The sequence below is a fragment of the Halichoeres trimaculatus genome, unplaced genomic scaffold, assembly GCF_033239565.1.
Source record: "Halichoeres trimaculatus isolate MK-OKI-2021-1 unplaced genomic scaffold, fHalTri1.1 fHalTri1_scaffold_21, whole genome shotgun sequence".
Taxonomy (NCBI): Eukaryota; Metazoa; Chordata; class Actinopteri; order Labriformes; family Labridae; genus Halichoeres; species Halichoeres trimaculatus.
In genome coordinates, this window is record NW_027437199.1 from 9,412,649 (window position 1) to 9,432,558 (window position 19,910).

The 19,910-nt window shown below is 40.7% G+C and overlaps 1 protein-coding gene across 2 annotated transcripts in view; it reads right to left on the minus strand.

Annotated features, from left to right (window-relative positions):
* The window catches only part of cacna2d1a (calcium channel, voltage-dependent, alpha 2/delta subunit 1a), a 116,132-nt gene that overhangs the window by 50,053 nt on the left and 46,169 nt on the right, over positions 1 to 19,910 (minus strand). The window contains exons 4-6 of one of the 2 annotated variants that reach the window (XM_074697865.1): positions 18,192 to 18,251; positions 12,463 to 12,498; positions 11,024 to 11,159 (exon numbers count right to left, since the gene is read on the minus strand). In XM_074697865.1, the coding sequence (XP_074553966.1) occupies positions 11,024 to 11,159; positions 12,463 to 12,498; positions 18,192 to 18,251 (232 nt within the window). The remainder of the gene's footprint in view (positions 1 to 11,023; positions 11,160 to 12,462; positions 12,499 to 18,191; positions 18,252 to 19,910) is intronic. The other variant, XM_074697866.1, reaches the window with a different exon arrangement.

A 19,910-nucleotide genomic window follows, 5' to 3' on the forward strand; every position in this document is an offset into this window, starting at 1 on the left:
TCAACAGCAACTTAACTTTTTGTTTTCTCTCTTCCTCCCACATAGTTTTTGTTTTTTCTGCTCACAGTCTTGTAGCTCTCACGCTCCCCCTCCACCTTCCTTTGCCAAGGATTTGTGTCCATGCAGTGTTGGATAAAAAGAGTGTTTAGGCTGCCTCTTAAACATCTCCCTCTGGTACTGTAGAAGAAAGCATGTCTCAATGATAAGTGGCGACAATTTGTTCAAGCCTGATCTCTCTCCTCCCCGAGGATGCCACTTAATGGATTTGTCCTGCTGGTTTCCTTGACACCAGTAACAAGACTGCTGAGGGTAACGAGACCTCATACAGGAAGCATTGGTATCCCCCACCACCCTCATGTTGTTAATATGAAGCAGTAAACTAACAAGAAAAGAGCACATTTGGTTTGAAACTTGCCCACCACTTTCCACGACAGGAAATCATTGATGGGTTTATTTGTGTGTGTGGGATAGACGATGAGGAGGACGGACAAAACAAATGACTACAACAGAGAGAAGTGTGTCCTTCCTCGCTGTGCCTGTGCTTGTTCTAGTGTTTCCTTTGTGTAAAATTGATAAAGCTATTATAGTCTCCCACAGGAGTTTTGGATGCATACATACATCAAATGCCCCCTAATGGGCAGTTCAGGCACCACTGATGAGGCCTTAGCAACTAAATCAAGGCGTGGCAAGGCAGTGTCCTCTAATCCCCAACAAATACTGGAACAAATCACAGCTTCGGTGTAAACAGATCCATCTCTGTGGTGCTGTGTTTGTTACTCGCGAGAGGTCACTATGATGAGGGGAAGAAATGAGAGGCATCAACAAAGAAGCATAACCTCTGGTCAGATCTATTTGTCAGATGTAATATCTTACCCTGGGGGATATTTTGGAGTGCAGGGTGTATATGCTGGTGCGTAAGAATCTGTCTTCTTTTAGGGCTTAACAATGAATAATGAAGCAATGTCCTAGAAATTTCAATTTTTGAAAAAATCAGCTTTAGGTTTCAGCTTGGAGGAGCAAAGTTACACAAAAGGAGTCAAGTCAAAAATAGATGTGTTTCAGTTTTCAAGAAGTATTTTTATCATGGTTTCAAACAATAGGGACTGCTTATATGAGGCAAAGCTGTTAGCAGACTGTAACAGACCAGCAAATAGCTAGCATAAAGCATGATAGTACTGGTTAGTCCTTGAACTATCCTGTCCTGAATTTTTTTCAACCTACTTATGTAAGAGAAAAATACTGAACTGCTCAAGCAACAGAAGCTGAGTGAACAAAAGAATGAATCACTTAAGCAAACAAGTTTACTATGAGACAGTTAGAAAGATGGTTAGTGGACAGAAAGATGAGTCATGCTAGGTGCCTGAATGCAGTTTTTACTAAGAACTGAAACTATTTTTATCTTAGGTTAAAATAAAAGGTTAGTACATACTGAATTCAATGCTGTTATAAAACTTCAACACCCCAGCTAAACAGCCAAAATGCTAGCTAGCACAAAAATGCATGATAGCGCTTTTTGGTCATTTAACTTATCTTATTTTAGGGACACAAAATTCAATTCAGCTCTGACTTTTTTTGTTAATTTACCTCCAACTGAAAAATAGTTCACTGTTAAAGCAACACAGACAGATTAAAAAATAAAGTGTCTAAGCTAACAAACCTGCTAGCATCAGCCAGCTACAAGACAGTAAATAGGAGGATAAGTCATGCTAGCTGCCTAAACTCAGTTTTCAGTGAGAATTGTAGCTATCAAGATAACTGCTAGCAAGTTCAGAACATGCTACACTAGCTTGTCACTTGCCTGTTTCTGAAAAAAAAAAAAAACAGTATATGGTTTTTAGAGTGTTAGGCAGTTTTTTCTACTTTAACAAAAAAGTTAACTGCTTTAGCAACAGGCTAGTTAAGGTTGGAGAACATAAATCTCAGAGCAAGTGTTCCTTTAAAGTTTTAAAAAGTCACGTCATAGCATTAGCAGCTACTTTATCGCCCTTCACCCCCCACCCCCCACACACACACACAGATTTTGATTGGTCTATGATAGAAAAGTGGCACTGAGGGGTGTAAAACTACTTTGAATGCTGTGGGTACGGTGTAACATGTATCCTTCATGCTACCAGAGTTACAATAGATACAACCCATTTAGCTAACTTGTAAGCTAAAAACAGTTCCATACTGTTTTGTATCCATTTTTTATTTATTCCTTTCAAACACAGATATATGAATGATGAGACGACAGAATCAACTTGGCAGCCTTTGCGGGTTTATTGGATAACAAAGCTCAAAACACATCACTCACGGAAGACGGACAGACAGACTCCCACTCCTCGGCTCAACGCATATCTTTATGGAGGATAACAGTGATGACATCATGCGTCTGTTTTTGCCACTGGCCCTAGCCAAATTATGAGTGGTCACGATATGAGATTTCCTGTACTCTCCTATCAGGGTGGAACGTTAAGGCAAAGGTTTCAAGTATTGTCAGCTCACGGCTGGGAAACTGACCCCTGACCTCTCTCACAAGCACCTTTTCACCTGACAACACAAAGGCTTATCTGTCCCTGCAAAACTCATACTTGTCTTCTCCTTCCTGTGTTTGTCTTTGGCGTTTCATTGAGTGGTCACCATTGAAAACAACTCAGAATGAGAAGTGAAACATAATCGCTTCAGCTTATTATAAATTCAGCAGAGATGCCCAGCCATGCCAGCCTCATAAATCACACTATCCAAATATCACATGGTTAACAAGTGCAGACATGTGAGATAAGGGAAAAATGAATGATTCATGGGGCAAGAAGACATGGAATCTGAATATGTAAAAGAAGGCAGCCCACTAAATATTCCCTGTGAGGCATGTAGATGCTTTCAAAAACAAAATCAAACTGGGTTCTGGCAGTGACTGATGAGGGTGATGGGAGTGGGAGGAAGTGAAGGAGAGGAGGGGGAAGCTGCACGGTGCCAGGCCAAGTGATACTCTGTGAGTTCCCTGTCATCAGCTGGCTGGTGGCTGAAACCGCCTGTGCATTTAAACATAATTACATAGGGGATGCTCGAGTGGTGAAAAGCTATAATTATTGCATCAGAAGGGCACTGTTTGTCAATGATACCTTCACAATTCACAACTGATTTCAATGTTAACAAGCCAAAATAGCACGAATATTTGCCAAATACCCCTGAACTAACCTATATTCATCATGTAGCATCTTTGCCTCTTAGATCAAGCTGATACTGACTTCTTGCTTCTAACTGGTCTCAATAATCAAGACCCCTTATTTCTTTGATTTTAATGCACCCATGGCCTTGTGTTCAACTAAATCTGGGCGACTGACTCAAAGGTAAGACTATGAAGGAAACTTGAGTAGTAGATCCCAATTAAAAACCAGCAATATACAGTAAATACTCATACCAGCAAACGTGTCAAGACCGTCTGACACATCAGTGCTCATTTTCTCTGAACCAGGAAGTAAATGATGAGTGTGGTGAGTGCGAAAACTACCAATGGCTATGTGCTATGACAGCAAAGTCATGGCAGCTATGACCAGCACACACAAAGATCTAGACACATGACTGCCATATCTGTGCTGAGTGAGTGAGATGTTGAGGTCATGAAGGTGAGAAAAGCCCCTTTGGTAATAGCGACTGCCTAAAGATCTAACGTAATTACATCTACGATTATGACTGTCTCATTTAATGACTGCTGAGTCTCTTTTGTACCTCACTTAGATATGATTTTAGAGTAACTGTTGACAACGGTCTTGACAGACAGTATGGTATCTTTACAGCCTTGTGATTAACTGTAGATCAAAAGAGAATAAATACCTGTTCATAACACAACAAGGCTGGTTTGTGGTAACTTGTAAAACTTGAAAACATTACAAGTCAAGTCAAGTCAAGTCAAGTAGTTGAACCATTTAGTGTTTTAAGATGGACAGCATGTCTCCACCTCCTGGTGGCAGATTTCTGTTGCAGTGTTGACCCCTTCCTTGATCTGACACACTTTTGTATAACAGATAAAACAGCTGAAACTGATCAGAGCCCAGACACACGTCCAGCCATTAACGATAATAACAGACAGTTTGTACCAGTTGTTAAAAAAGAATTCCCGGTTAACATACGCCAGCTTAATGCTACAACAGACTTTGGTAGACCTCACCACTACAGGCCCTTACAGCAGGATTAACACTCCTGTTAGGCTCTTTTAAAGATGGATGTTGTGCCCATGCATTACCATTTAATACAGAATATGCAAAAGAAAACAAAAATTAATGTAGTATTGCTTAATTATCAGATTAGATGTCAGGGAGTACCACAGATTGTGATATTTGGAAATGTTTCAGGACTTTTATGGATAGGTAAATTTAGCTTTTTGAGAACTCTATGTACGGAGGGACCCTGAATGTGAATCCCAATCAGCTGATTAGAGCATTCTGGGAACACTTCCAGCTTGTCACAGGGACAGCAGACTTAGATAAGGGGAAGGGTGAGTGGAGTAAGAGATGGAGATATCTCAGAGTTTGGCAGCCAGCATCCTAAACGAAACAGGACGTGTATCAAGTGGCACAAGAGTGCAGAATAGAAAAAAAAATCAATTTATACGCTGTGAGCTTTGCCACAGGGACTGTGACTTCCACTCAAACATGCTCGCATACACGGTGTCAGAGTATCTCAGCACGTCACAGCATGTGTGTGTCTCGGGCTGACAGGTGCCACACAGCGTTGATGCAAACAGGCATCAGATGAGCCTCTGCTCTCCTGCCAAGGCCACGGCGCTCTCCTCTCATCGCATCCACGCCAATCTGCCTAATGAGCGAGAAGACACGCATACGCGTCCATGAGAACCAAGCACAGGATGGTAGGTGCACGAGATGGGACACACATGCTGACTCTCACACCCAAAGTGTTTCTTCTCTCCCCCGTCTCTCTTTCTTTCAAATACATTCACACACAGACAAACTCTGATTCATCGCCAGTGAGCGTGCACGTACACACATAAAAACACGATAATGAATCCCAGTCTGACCACCCACACTGGATCAGCAGGGAGAATAGATTCTGATCAGCAGGACTAATGTGGGGGAGAGAGACAGTGGCACATTCGTCTCCACATACCCCACTATTAATATGCTTGATAAAGAGAAGACGGGATGGGGGAAGAGGGGAGGATGGAAAGGGGTAAAGCTGGCGGAAAAGAAGGGAAAGTCGTTGATAGGAATGAAAAAAAGAGCAATCAAGGCAAAAATAAGCAGGGAGGAAATAAAGGAAAAGCACAAAACAAAAGAAACAAGAAAGAAGGATAAGGAGAAGATAATGAAAAGGGATGGGATGGCGGAAAACGTCCCTCACAATCAAAGAAGGAGAGATGGATGACACAAATCTCCTTCAGCATCAATAAAAGCTACAAGGGCACCAGCATTGTCTGGACAAAGTCCCCTAATCAAGTTACAAGTCCTCCCTCTGCTCAACAAGAAAGAATACCAGGGTGTGTCCAAGTGTGTGTGTGTGTGTGTGTGTGTGTGTGTGTGCGGCCTCCTCTACACATACACTCGGATACAAATTGCCATGGCAACACTGACAGTGCTGGGCAGTCTGAGTGGCATCAATGTGGGAGCTGTCCTTGGTGATGGAGGAAAGTAATAGAGAGAGGGTGTACCAGCTAGCTTAGCTACATCGCTCACTAAATCTTATTCTGTATCCAACCCTGCCCTGAACGTCTGGTGTCAGCAGTGTGGGACACAAACCTTTACTAGACTATTTTTAATATAAATTTCCTGGCTTGGTTTGGGTTAGCATATCTCAATTAGCAGCACTGTCTTGATTGCTAACATGTGGTGGTGTTCAAACTCAAAGGGCCTCATTCACAGTGTGTACACATAAATTTGTGCTTAAATTGTGCATACGAACGTTTGATGCACAAATCTTTGATTCATGAATATTTACCTCCGCCAAGGAAGTTATGTTTTGGGAGAATTTGTCTGTTTGTGAAAAACATAACTCAAAGAGTTACAAACAGATGTTGATGAAATTTTCAGGAAATGTTCAAAATGGGATAAGGAAGAAGTCATTAAATTTTGGGGGCGAGGTAGGGCCGTTTTCACCATATAACGGTCGGATTACTTTGCAAAACAATACAAGATAAGGTCACCATAATTTCTGACTGATGTTATAGTACAATCCAGATTCTGGCAATATTCTGGATACTGAGATCCAGAATATGAAATCTGTACTGGGTCATCATCATTTTTAACACTGTCAGGTAACAAATTATCATACAAACCTGCAACTAACAGCAAATTGTAGCAGACAGTCTGCTGAAAGAGAGTATAGCATTAAAGTAGGACTAAATGTTGGGTCACAATCACAATATGCTTGGTGGAGGTCTGCGCTTGCTGAGTGCTTTTCTAGTTTTATACTTGAATTTGTTCTTATTCTATGAACAAATGTGGAACTTCGATCTCTCTCAGCACCCAGGAGAGTAAGCTGACTATTGATCCCCTCGTAAAGACTCCTGGTGAGGGGATGGGGGAGTAGGCTGTGTGGCTGATGCTGGCAACACAGATGTCGAGGTTGATTGCGCCTCCTCTTGATGCACTGAACAGATGTCCTTATATAGATAAATTGAGGCATGGTAGATCGCCAGTGCAGGCATTTAGACTGATTCTGATTCACTGACATGCACACAGTGGCGAAGGGAAAATTGACTGGTGTACACGTGTCATGAATCTGATGGTAATAAAGCGTAAACACTGAAACAGTTGTGCTCAGATCAAGAACATTGCCACTCATTTATTAGTTAATGAGGCCCAGTGTCTTTAGAGGGGTTGATGACTACATTTTTCACTCTCTGCAGGACCAGTGCTTGTGGTTTAGCCACTTTCAAGTCTTTGTGTGGAGCCAAACTAACATGTAACTAGCCAACTAGATAGATAGCCTGAAATGCAAAACATACCTTTTTTTATATCACTAAGTAACTTATACAACTCATCCAAAACTCAGGAGCAGAAAAGTTAAGTTAGAATGAGTCCACCAAGTGCTGAATGATCAAGCATGAAAAAGAAAGGCAGAGGTCATGTATAACTGCAGAAAGAGACCAAAGACCAACACATGAATCACACTAGGGACAAACCCCCATCCTCCTCTGTGTCCTTTCATCCTTATAACTACTGCTAGCAAAAATAACTGAGTACATTTGCCCGTTTGGCAATGACAAAAATGTCTGCACAGTCAGAGGCCTCAGAGGCGTGTCACTCTGCACATTTATAGAGCGACTTCATATGTGGAGTGACTCGCTGTGGAAGGGCACTAAAGTCATACCACTGAGTCTTCAGCATTTAGCCGACGCAGAGTGAAGATCATTACCCAAATTGAAAATTAATGGTTGATTGATGACAGGGAGGCTATCGGCTAATGCATGGCTATAAGAAAAAATAACCATTGAGAAGATTTGTGTGTGGCTTGTGTGTACAATATCGAATGATAGTGTGGTGAGAAATGACAAAAGTGTGGTGTTACCTTATGACTCACAAGATTGCCTATCAGTTCCTCTTTGTTATTTCTCTGATTTAAACTGCACTGCACGTGAACATGACATTTCTGCATCTTTGGCTTGTGTGTTTGCACTTGTATAAAACTCATTAGCAAAGAAAATAAGAGGCTTACAACCCAGAGGCATTGTATCTATTAGTGCATAGTGCTTTTCTGTTTCTTTACTCTCATTGATTTGTCCTTTTGCCAGTGAATAGATAACAGCAATTTGTTAAACAAGCACACACTTCCTGGGCAGAGATAAATGGACTAATGTATGGGTGGGTCTGTATATACTTACACCAGAGGCAAATATACTTGTACAATAGACACACACACTGTAACCAGCACTCTGTGTTATTGATTGTGCTACTTATACAAAACCTTGTTGTGTGGCCTGTTCAGTGCGTGTTCTGGTTTAAGTCCAGTTTTTGTGGATTCAGGAGGGCGTGAAGGACACTTATGCCAAAAATGTAACAGCCATAGATTGTAGAAAATATGGATGCTGTCCCATTGACATCACCCACTGGCTTCTGAAGAGGCGTGATGAAGTCCGAACATGGTGGTCGCCATATTGAAATGCTGACTCAACCTGACTCAACGCAGGAACTGGCAGCTGAGGCAAGCCTTAAGCCTTCTGTCAATGCTTCCATCTTTTTTGTTATGCAAGCTCATGAATGGCTCTTGGCTATGCTGGCAAATGTTAAAAAAAAAAGATGTGTTATCAAAATCATTCAGAATTCGGTGCAAAAACTGACTTTTTGCACATGGAACTGGCTTTTGCAGTTGGCATCAAGTAGACCCTCAAAGGTATGTAACATCACACTTCTGCACTCTACTAGTTTCCCTGCTATTCAGTTAAAGCCTTGGGTGAGCTACAAGAGCCATGTAAAACTGTAGCTACTGTAACGAAAAGCATTTCAATGAGGCTTATTGAAGCTTTCTAGATAAGTCCTTGTACTTGGGCTCTTGAACCCAACTTGAAATAACCGTTAACAGTGTGTAATACTAGTGAGTATGTACGGTGATCCACTGATGCATTCATCACTTCAGGCTGAAGGTCTTAAATTTGACATTACCAATTCTCACTGAACAGAAGCAGGGAAGAGCAGCCGGCATGTTTGGTTGCCACCAGCAAAGTCATGAGTTTCATCCTTCATTCAAACCCTCAAGCAAGATACACTCAATAAACCCTATTTTCCACCCTAGTGTTCATGTACTGTTAATAATACAGTTGGCATTGTCTTTAATCTCACATGTTCTTCCAGATTTGCTGAATTTGGTCAATTTTGCCCACACAAAATGAAATTAACAAAATGAAAAACACTGAAAAAAGCTATGTGAGGATTGAAATTTAGATTTGAAAGCATTTCAATGAGTCCCCCCAAAAATGAGGTACAACAAGCACGACTTTGGGCGATTCCTAGTGACAGCATGCTAGCATGCTAACTGAAAGCATGTGTCTTTAAAGGCCATCGTTTTAGCTAGGTGTAGTAATATTTGTTACTATAATGTAAGAGGTAGATCTTGCACCAATAAGTCCAGATAGTATGGTATTACTGCACGACTAAGTAGAACCACAAGAGCTGTTGTTGCACTGAAACTCTTTAACTCTTCTGCTCTTAAAATCAACACTCTGTTAATTAGCCAAGGTAATGCTAACAGCTTGATACAGCTAGCTTTACTAACTGCACCAACTACAGTGCAATATGTCAAGCTCAGTGTTTGAGGAGTGGGAGAATGATTATTTCTGTGGAGTTTAAGGGGAATCACACCTGTCTCATTTGTAAAAAGAAAGTTTTTGTTCTCAAGGAGTATAACCTTACACAGCATCATTCAACTTAACACGGGGAGCAGTATGCAAAGAACCAGGGAGATGAGCTGACACAACAAGCAGCACAGCTAAAGAAAGAGCTGTCGACACAACAAAATGTATTCCAGAGAAGAAGAAAGGAGACAAATCAAAGAATAGGTCTAGACTCAGTGACATCCATCTCCAAGCCAGACTGAGGGTTTTAACTGCCACCTCCCTCAGAGCAAATGTGGCCCAGCTGTCTGAGGAGAAACACTCTCAGGTGTCTAGAGACCAAGCAAGCATTCAGCAAGAAAAGCCCATAAGACTGTAAAATAATTCATGTTGACAAAATAGTGTACACCATAAAATATATTAAAGATGCTATGAGGAGGATCCGTTTTAATTGGACTTCCTCTCCACCTTGTGACCCGGAGTCTCTGCTCACTGTCATAATGACTTTGAGGCGTGTGTTTGTTTTGGAATTAAAAGGAGATAGGATGGAGAAAAACTTTCTTTGGTCAAGACAACTTTTTGCTGGATATAACGTGTATTTATCAGTACAGTTACGTAGGGATACGGTTTGAAATGTGTCAACAAGCAAACATTGTAGTAGCCGGCTATATGTAGTGCTATCGTCAGCCAAGTGCTCGGACGTATCTGTAGACTAACATGACAAGAAGTAAACACTGACAGTTTGTAAATAGTTTAGTAGCTGTTTATATTCAGCACAGCTGGCAGCACGATGCTCTTAGACATGTCCGTAATGTGTGACATTAGTGAATCCTGGTTAGCTATTTCCTGTCAGTCATCTACCAAGCAGAGCTAATGTAACCTCAGTCTTTATCTTATTGATAAACTCTCAAGTTTTAACAGACCACTGCAGAATAACTGCTGACTGTGGGTTGGGATGGACATTATCACAAACAGTTTAGTCACTGTTTTCGCCTTTAGCTTGGGCTGTATCACTCTCTCGTTTAGCTTTCTTCTGCTCTTCTGTCCTTTTTGTGTCTGACAGCTAGGCTCCTGTGTCCACCATGACTACAAAACTAACCACAGAAAACATTTTCAGCAGAGAAAAACACAGATCTATCTTCTTACTTTTAAACTTCGTCATCCACTGTGGTGTTGCTATAGAGACTTAGGCGTATTGTAAATCAATGCGGTCCTGCCTGACCCAATCGGGAGACTAAGAAGTAGCTAATCGAAATAACCTGTAACCTGCAATACTGGCACTGATGATCTCATTTTAAAGTGTGGATTACGATCAGGTATATAAACCTAGAAGGGAGACTTTTGCAAGATCACTTAGAGACTCTTTGAATGCACCAACACATCAGTGTTGAACCCCTGGTCGGTAGAAACTGGTCGACTGTCCAAAGAGGTCATTGAGGTTGGTTGTGATTGGGAAGGAAAGGAGCAGCTGTTGACCGGGCCAAAGAGAGACTAGAGTGTGCTGGCCATTGCGTTGTTCATATCTGCACTTTATTTAGAATGGAATGGGCTGGCCTTAGGCTGGAACAGAGTACACTGCAGAGAGCGCTGGGAGGCTGAGCGCCTCATCACAGGAACGTACTGTAGATACTGGACATAGTGATGACAGGAATAAAGCGAGGCACAGTGCAGGCTGGGAGGTGCTAGATGCTTTGTTTTACTATTTATAAAGCGGGATGTGTTGACGTGTTTTTTCCTTTGTGAATTTGGGAATCAACTCACAGCCTTCGTAGATATCCGTGGGGATGTGGACGGCGGTGGTGTTGTATGAGACGAGTCGTTTGAAGTCGGGGTCTATCTGCAGATCATCTGGAACATATGAATTCTTTCTTCTCTTTAAGTCCTCTGTCTCATAAAGCTGTGAGAAAAGAAGAGTAATCATAAGCAAGAGCTCAAAACATCATTCAAAGCATATTTTTCCTGCTCCCTGAGTTTACACACATCCCCTATATGCAGTTTCTGGTTAATGTGAATGACAAGGTGTCAATGTTGATGATCACTAAAATGTCACTGCTGTCAGATAAAGCTACGGAAATTGAATCAAAATTTAAGGCATGAAACATAAACCCAGGCATCCAGAGAGAGGAGGAGGGAGATGAGGAGAGGGGCTGTCAGTCAAATAGGGAGTGACATTAGTGTGCTCTGGGTGCGTAGTTTTCTCCCAATGGGACATTGAAGGGGAATTAGAAGCTGATCCCTGTTTATAAGAGCAGACAGATGACGTCTGAGGCCGGGGGGGGCATCTCATGTCTCACATAGAACTTGTGTTTCTGAATTTTTGGCTCAAAACATGCACTGGTACCTTAGCAGTGTAACACAAATATCAAGAACAAGACCTTTTACAGTGCAAGACAAAGCACCATTAGATGCAGTTTGGACTGCATGATTTTTGTGATTTATGTGGTCACACTGTAAGAGTTATATCAGGGGGGAGCTTTGACAATTGTCAACATGATTTCCTTTGTGACATGGAAGATGAAGTCAAGAGAAAACGACTTTAATAATCAAAAAGCACTTCGTCAACAAACAACCGAGGAAAACTGATTTTTACTCATTAGGACAGAGGGCTCGGAGATGGTGAACTTTTGTCTCCCTTGTCTCCTTGCATCATGCTACTGCACTTGGTTGAGCCAATCTGGGGATGCCAAAAGACAAGGGCACCCCATTCTCTCTTGCTCTTCACTTGCATGCCTCACCTCGGCCTTGCACTGGCCAAAAACTCCAGCCCTACCAGCCCCAAAGCTGACACATTATTTCCATCACATGCCTGACAAATGTTTACACATAATCTGTTGGTCTGTGCTGAGTTTACAAGAGTTGTTGAAGTTAGAGCACATTCGTAAACCCTGGAACCTTGCAGGATAGACTGGGAAGAGCCTTGTCCGTTTTAACCTAATCTGTAGAAACGCCTACAACTGAGGATTTGTATTTGCTTCATCAACAGATCTGGCATCACTCTGGCTCTTTTGAGAAAATAAAGAGCTGCAGATTGGTCTATGTTGTATATTTAAGCAGGGGGGCACTGTACGTTAAATGAAAATGCGTAATTGGGAGGAAATCTGAAACTTCCAAAAGAGTTGTGCAACTCAAAAATCAGGAACAAATCAGCCTAAGTTGCACATTGTATGCCTAGGAAGAAAAGTGGGTTGAGCTGCACTTACTTTCTCTTTGGCATAGTAGTAAACAAACTTGTCAGCCTGCAAAGAGAACAGAAGAGAAAAACAAGAAGAGAAGAAAGAGAATGACTAAGCAGAGGAATAAGAACATCACTGACAAGTAACATGCAAAAGGCTGAAGCAGAACTTTACTTGGTTGGAGGTTTCAGAGTGCTATAGCTGAGTGTGGAAAGTGCTTTTCTCCATTTGTAGCTGTGATGTCACAGTGTACTGACAAACAAAAGTATGATTTCTAGCTGCTAGGACATTGCTCTTTAAACTCAGGACTGAGTGTACACTCCATTATGATCGTTAAAACATGTCCTAGCTTATCAAAGACCAAATCCCATCGTTCTTTCAGATTTTTTAAAAACTTGTTTTTCTTCTTGCCTTGTTTGAAATAGTGTACCTACAGAAAAGAAAAGGCCTTTTGCTGTAGTAGAATTTGCTGTAAAGATGACCTTTGTGAAAAGCTGTAGCACTATGGCATGTTCAAGGAGAGTACACTCAGGGTTGACATTTAACAGAGTGTAGGTGGCGCAAAAACAGGGATGGTCCAAAACCCCTTATGATTGGCTCTTCACTTCAACAAAGGCAAGAAATTTGCGTTGCATTCATCTGTATTGCAACCATAAGCGAGCTGCAATGTGGACTCCTTATGTGTGATGTCACCCATTGGTACCTGAAGCTGAGTTTTGAACCCTATCAATGGTGGCCACCACTTGATTGTTTATCAACCTAGCAAGGGTTAAGTAGAGGCCAGTGTTGCTAGCTGTCCTGCTGACAGCAATGCGCTTGTGAGTAAAGTGAGCCACGCCACTGATTATGCAAAACCCTCCACCTTTTCATCTTTGAAATTAAAAGAATTATAAAAAATTATCCTACACCCAAAAAATTGTTAAGTTGTGCTGATAAGCTTACATACCTTTGCAGAATTTGTAATATATTGGCTGTTTCTTGGAAAATTTGACTAATGATAAAGAAAACTTGTCTTTTATTTATTGTTTGATGATTATTTTTTATATTCTACCTTAGGAAATTTGTTACAAGTTACTTCCGGCTGCTAAAGCATATTTTTTAGAAAGAAATAATAAATAAATAATTAGTTGGACGTCTGTATGCACACATATTGCTTAGTATGCCACCCCTTCTGGGGGGCCAAGGTCTAAAAAAAGTGTTGACACGCCCCTGGATGGCACCAACAAAAAGTCTGCAACAGACTTTTTTGAAAATAGGTCTTAATATTGCGAAAATGCCAATGCACATCCTAGCTTTAGCAAGAAGGAGAATACTTTTGTGTTTCATCTTTCTGGCGGACTTGAGCAAAAGTCAAATTGGTCAATATAGCAGTGACATGCCAGCAATAGCTAATGTTAGCAAAAAATTGCCATTTTCCAAATGCAGGCATTTTATCTGAATGGTAACAGGATTCAAGTACACTAAATTCAAACAAATTCTCAAGGTTTATCTTAAAAATTGCAGTGATGTAACTGAGAATGAGAAAATGACTGAGTGTAAACAACATATTTGTTTTTTTAAGTCAAGTTCTGAACTGCAGAGAGAAGCTGAGTCTGGCTCCATTTCCCTGCGGGGCAGCGGTTTGTTTTTGACACTGAGGATCACTGAAGTAAGTGGTGTTGTTTTGCTCTCACATGGCTGGGCTCCCTGTCAATACACAGGCTAGCAGGGTGCTAACAAGCTAGCCCGACTGCTGACATAAGAGTGGCCGGGAGCCACAGAGCCAGTTCACTGACTCCCACCACCTGCCCACCGCTTCTGCAGGTGCAAGCTAACAGGATGGCAACTCAGAATGAGTCTGTGACTTCTGCTGCCACCGCTGCTGCTACCTAAGCTTACACAGTTTGTAATTAGCAGACAATACACCATTAAGCTGTGCCAAAAGCTAACATCTGCTCTCTGTTTTGCTGTTGTGGTTGTTAATGAGCTATGGCAGGAGACGTGTAGGTTAATGTGCAAAGAGTAGGTGTGAGGCACATCTGCGATTATGCACATGCAACAAATAGACAAAGAAATGAGAAGATAGGAGCAGTCCCATGATGCTCTCTGTCAGGTTATGTTACTGTGGACAGACATGCAACTTCAAAGGTGATGATAACGCTGAGGTCGCACCATCACACTCCTCAGGGGAGGCCATTGTGCAGGAACACTTGATGTGTGAGGGTAAAGGAAGGCGTGTGGGCCAAGATGAAAAATAAACACATGATTTTTATTTTCCTGTGCTTACACAGAACGTTGGAATGTGATGAGTGCGCCAAATCAATGAATGTATGTGTGTATTAAACCAGAAAAGAAGATCCTCACTGTTGGGTTGTATTATAGTTATTACATGGTGTAGATGAAGTTCTTGTCTGCATTTGCAAAAACCTTATGACTCACTCAAAATGCAAACTGCTCAATAAAATCTGCAACATGCTAAACTCCCACCTGCTCCTCTCTTGCAATCACAGCACCATAAAGGCCAGTTGGCCGTTTGAGTCTTAAGAAAAGCTTAATTTGTGTATATAACAGGTAGTAAAATGTTCAATTTAATGACCATGTTAAATGAAATATGATAAAAACGAATCACTTCAGGTAAACGGAATATGGCTTTTACTCTAATATCAAGTCTGAACAGAGCTATCGTCTTTATATAACAGATTTTATTGTGTGCAGTGCCACAGCATGTTCACACACACCTTATAAGTGTTTAAGTCAGCGGGGAGAGGTGCCCAGAAGTACTGGCCCACTTATCAAAGGTGACAGGGGAGAGACACGCGTGCAGAAAAACACACATGAGGCAAACACACAGTGCTCTACTTGATATTTTGAACACCTGTCATTCATGATGTGTTGTACAAAAACAGTATGGTTACTCTTGTATCAAAAAAATACCAATGTAGTAACTGTAGCCTAATGCTTGATGTTCTGAGCGAGATTAAATCTTCTGTTAGACAAAAAAGAAACTATAAATGAACAGGGTCAAGAATTGAAGCAGCTTCTTTGGGCCTGAGCTTATTTAAGATGGACTGAGGTGAATTGGGATTCTGTCCTCCCAAAATAAGATCTGTGAATCTATGATGGTGTACAAATGCTTTGTTTTTCATGGAACAGGTAGCTTACATATCTGGGAGTCAACCATTAATGCGGTACATTATAAAGAGGATTTTGAGTGACATCTGTTGCATTCATGCAATGCTTTCAATGATTTGCAAACAAACAGGGTCGGTATACCAAACAAACGGGACAATTATTCCCAACGTTCTTTTATGGAACAGCCCGTTTGGCTGCAGCATTAGCCGAATGCAAGACTACAAATAATCGGCAAGTGAACTAATTACACCCTGAAGGAGGCGTAGGTACAGATTATGTCGTAGTTAAGGGGAACCTCCTGGAAAACCCCATCCAACAAAGTGGAATTGCGCGTGTCTGCCACTCATGGCCAGCAATAAACCTGGCGATGGGTAGTAGTGTGACTGAGGGAAGATCAAGAAAAACATTTTTCAGCCAGAGAAATCTAGTTTTTATTACAGGAATAAACATGGACGAACAGCTGTTAACCCTGAGTCACTCACGTAAACAAAGAGAAAGAGAAAGTTTGGCGAGCTATAACAGAGTAAATGCGTGTGGTGTTTCCGAGCCCACAGTAGAAAACCTCAATCATAAAATCAGTAATATGAAAGCTGCTGAACTCCAACATTTCACCGCACATATCTTGGAAGGACCCAGACGTATAAAAGCAAAGGGCAAATCAAACTTGTTAAAGTGATGGCAGTGAGCCTTGCAGGTTTGAGACTTTGATTGTCTCCTTTAACTCATCTGTTCACTGAAAAAATGTGTTTCCTAAATCTAAATTTGCTGTAAGGCTATCTCCACCTTTCCAAAGGAATGTCTACTATCTTTGCATATTTCATCTTAAACAATAATGCATCGCGCTGTTAAACAGCCAAACAGCTGCTGTAATCCTGCCATTAGTGCCTGCATTGGTGGGGTATGCCTCCATTAAATCTAACCTGCCTCATACGCTGATCAATTTTTTTTGCTACAGCGATCCAATTATTTGTATATTGGGACAGTTTACAGAACTCTGTAGACAAATACTGACATTAAATGATGTTTATTCACATATTTTTAGCAGACAAAAGCATTAAAAAATGAATCTGTTGCAACCAATCAAATGTCCCTAATGGCCTCTCTAAGTTAAGTAGATCAGTTTACATTTTACATCAGTTTCATAACCAACTAAAAACTCCTCACAGAGGGGGTTTTATCCTTGCAACACATTGTTGTGCAAGCTTTAATGTCCCTACAACATTTTCTGTCAAATCTGTTCTGTCTCAAAGCCAAGGTCGCTTCCGTCAGCACTGATGGTCACGATGCGGGACGAGAAAGCCCACAGAAAAAGAAACAAGACATAAATCCAAACCAAGGAGGCCCACTTCCTGATTTTGAAGGATTCATTGGAGTGTATTGATGAGGATGCAAAATCCATGATGCCACATGTTGTGTGAGAACAAAAATAAATTGACCCTTGCTCATGGCAGACAGAGTACACATACAGGAAATGCTTCGAGCGAGAAGCTGCCCTGATCTAATCTGATCTTTACACTACAGTACAGCTGTGGTTGCACAAACAAGGACATTCACTTCCTGACAGAACCACGGAAGAGATCTGAGTGCTTTTTATCTCTTATTTTGTTGTTGCATAAGCAACAAAACATACAAATCTATATTTTTTAAAGTTTTGAGCATGATAAGATGTGATTTCTAAATCTCTGCACCAAAGTATAGAAAGAACAAATCCCATGATTTCAGTTTTCATCAATGAGATTTGGGGGTTTGATGAGTGGGACTTAATGTCTGAGTGTTTATTATTAAGTCTCATATCCTCAACTATCTGTGCCTATTAACACTTCTAGGTAAGATATTAAATTGCCTAAGGTTGTACAGAAATCCCTGATTCATTAACCAAAAATTAATTATGTTTGCTAGCCAAGCATCACAGGCCAAAGGAATAAAGTAATAAAGCAGATAAATTAAAATATCTCCAGAGAAGATACTTCTCTCCTTTTTTCCTCGGTGTATGGAGTTACATAAAGGGAAACTTTTAATGGAAAAGAATCATTAAGGTCTGGCAAATAACGCTGAAGAGTTCTTCAAGTGAATCGTCTGAGTGGCAGAGTTGAATTCTTTGAAGTTCCCTCGCCACACTGATATCATTTATCATTTGTGAAAAGCTGCTCTGAGAGTGAGGCTTTTCTTGTTGAAAAAAAGTGGATGGAAATGTCAATTTGCATTTATTATGGAGAGGGAACTTAAAGACAGCAAAAAAAGGCCAAGAGGAAACTGCATTTGAACTCAGAATGGAGAGTAATTGAACGGAGCACTGCTTTGTTGATCGAAGGTGAAAAATTAAAAGAGTGAAAAAGTATTGGACTCGTATTATATTCTTTGTAGTCTTAATGTGTTCTTAACACCTTGACTGCTGGGTGACAAAATAGAGTAGGATTATTAAGGTGTCACTTTTTCACAGGTTATTTTACCCAGTTATGTGAAATAATGAATCCAATCTTATATAAGGTAATCACAGTTCTGTTGTCTATGTAATGAGACTTGACGTCCAATCATTGACATTATATTGGATCATGATTAACGTGCACACCTCCTGTACAGATCACTACTCAGCTTGTTATATGTAATGTAGCTCAGTGTAAATGAACATATCTGATTGGGCTCACCTCGCTGTTATCCATCCACACGTGCTCCATCTGAAACTTCTCTGCTTCTGACGCCAGCCTCTGGAAGAAGAGAAGAGAAGAAAAGGTTAAACCATGTTTTATGTTTTAACAACTTTGCAGTTGATTTTGTTTGTTTGACTGAAGTGGTCTGTTTTCATCACAAATGACTAGACATGCATACAGGCCCTGAGCATCTCCCTCAAGACAGGAAGGAAAAGCTCTAATTTTCAAATAAACCTTTAAAGTAAAAAAAAAACAAAAAAAACTATGAAATGTCAGGGGGCAGTCAGTGGCTATGTTTATATACAGTCATTAACCCTTTCATATTCAGAATAATAGCAATAAGCCGGTTGCGAATGGCCATGTGAACACCAACAACAGTTTTTAAAAAAACAAATATGCTCATATTCCAGTATTCGAAACCCCAAAACCACCCCTTAGTTACTTCTTTTCTAACCCGAATATTTGATCACGTATACACCCATCGGGATATCCCCATCGAAAGGAACATGCTTCTGTTGCTATGGATACAGGAAGGAGAAGCGGAAATGACCCTCTCTGTGCATCCAGATGTTGTCCGTGCATCGCTGTTTTGATCGGGATACCACGAAAACAGTAACAACCCTGTTTGCTCATGTGAAACTGTTATTTTGAATGTTATAGAAACCAGAATATTGACCTTAATCCGACTGTATATAAACGTAGCCAGTGATATAACAACACACCATGAAAAAGTCATAAATCAACATTAGTCAGATTTCAGGTAATACATCAATATACGTCAGGGCTGAGCATGAAATGCAATTTCAATAATATTGTAATTTGAATTTTCTCATAATCGTCTGAAAAAGTTCAAATATTAAAGAAAACAAAAAAAGAATTTCATCCAAAAAAATAAAGCACAACATTATGGCTATGCTTTAAGGGTGTTAAAATGCAGTCACTTGGAGCTTGCCAACCTAAGACTGACTGGTCCAGTGAAGAGGGGATAAAGATACTTTTTAGATTTGCTTCGGAGACATATAGATCTTTTTATGAGCAAAGATTTGTTGTGTAGAGATAATGTTAATAATTTAGTCCAGATTTTAAGATTTTTTTCTGCTTAATCGACATATTAGTCACGCAAAAAACAGCTTAAACCATGCTGAACTTCAAAATCAGAGCGTTAAAAAGAAGTGTAATAAAACAGCGAAGTTACATCTGTACTTGTGGCAGCTCAAAGAAGGTGCTGCTGATGTAGAAATATGTGTTCAGGGGAAAACACCTCATTTCCTCTCAGCACCTGCAGCTATGAATGAGGACTAGCTATGACACGATGTCAGGCTAAAATTAGACACCCTGCTATTCCATCTTTCCTCTGATCTGCTCCTAATGACTAGGTTAATGGGCTTATAATGGGCCCAGCTTTTAATCTGTACCTGGTCCAGAAACACACTGTACTATTAATTTCCCCAGAGAAATATCACACCCAGCTCTTCCTGCTTACGCGTACCACACGAGGGGTTTCGAGTCACACAGGATGAGCAGGGATCTGATGGGGGCAAGGGAGTACATTAATTTATGAAATGAGAAGAGGCGAAGGTTTGAAACGATGAATTATTGAATCAAGTCTGCTGTGAAATGAAAGACGACAAACGAGAGAATCAGAACAGCAGAACAATGGATCACATCAACTCAGCATCAAACTCCAGCAAATGTATACGTTCTTTATTGGTTTAA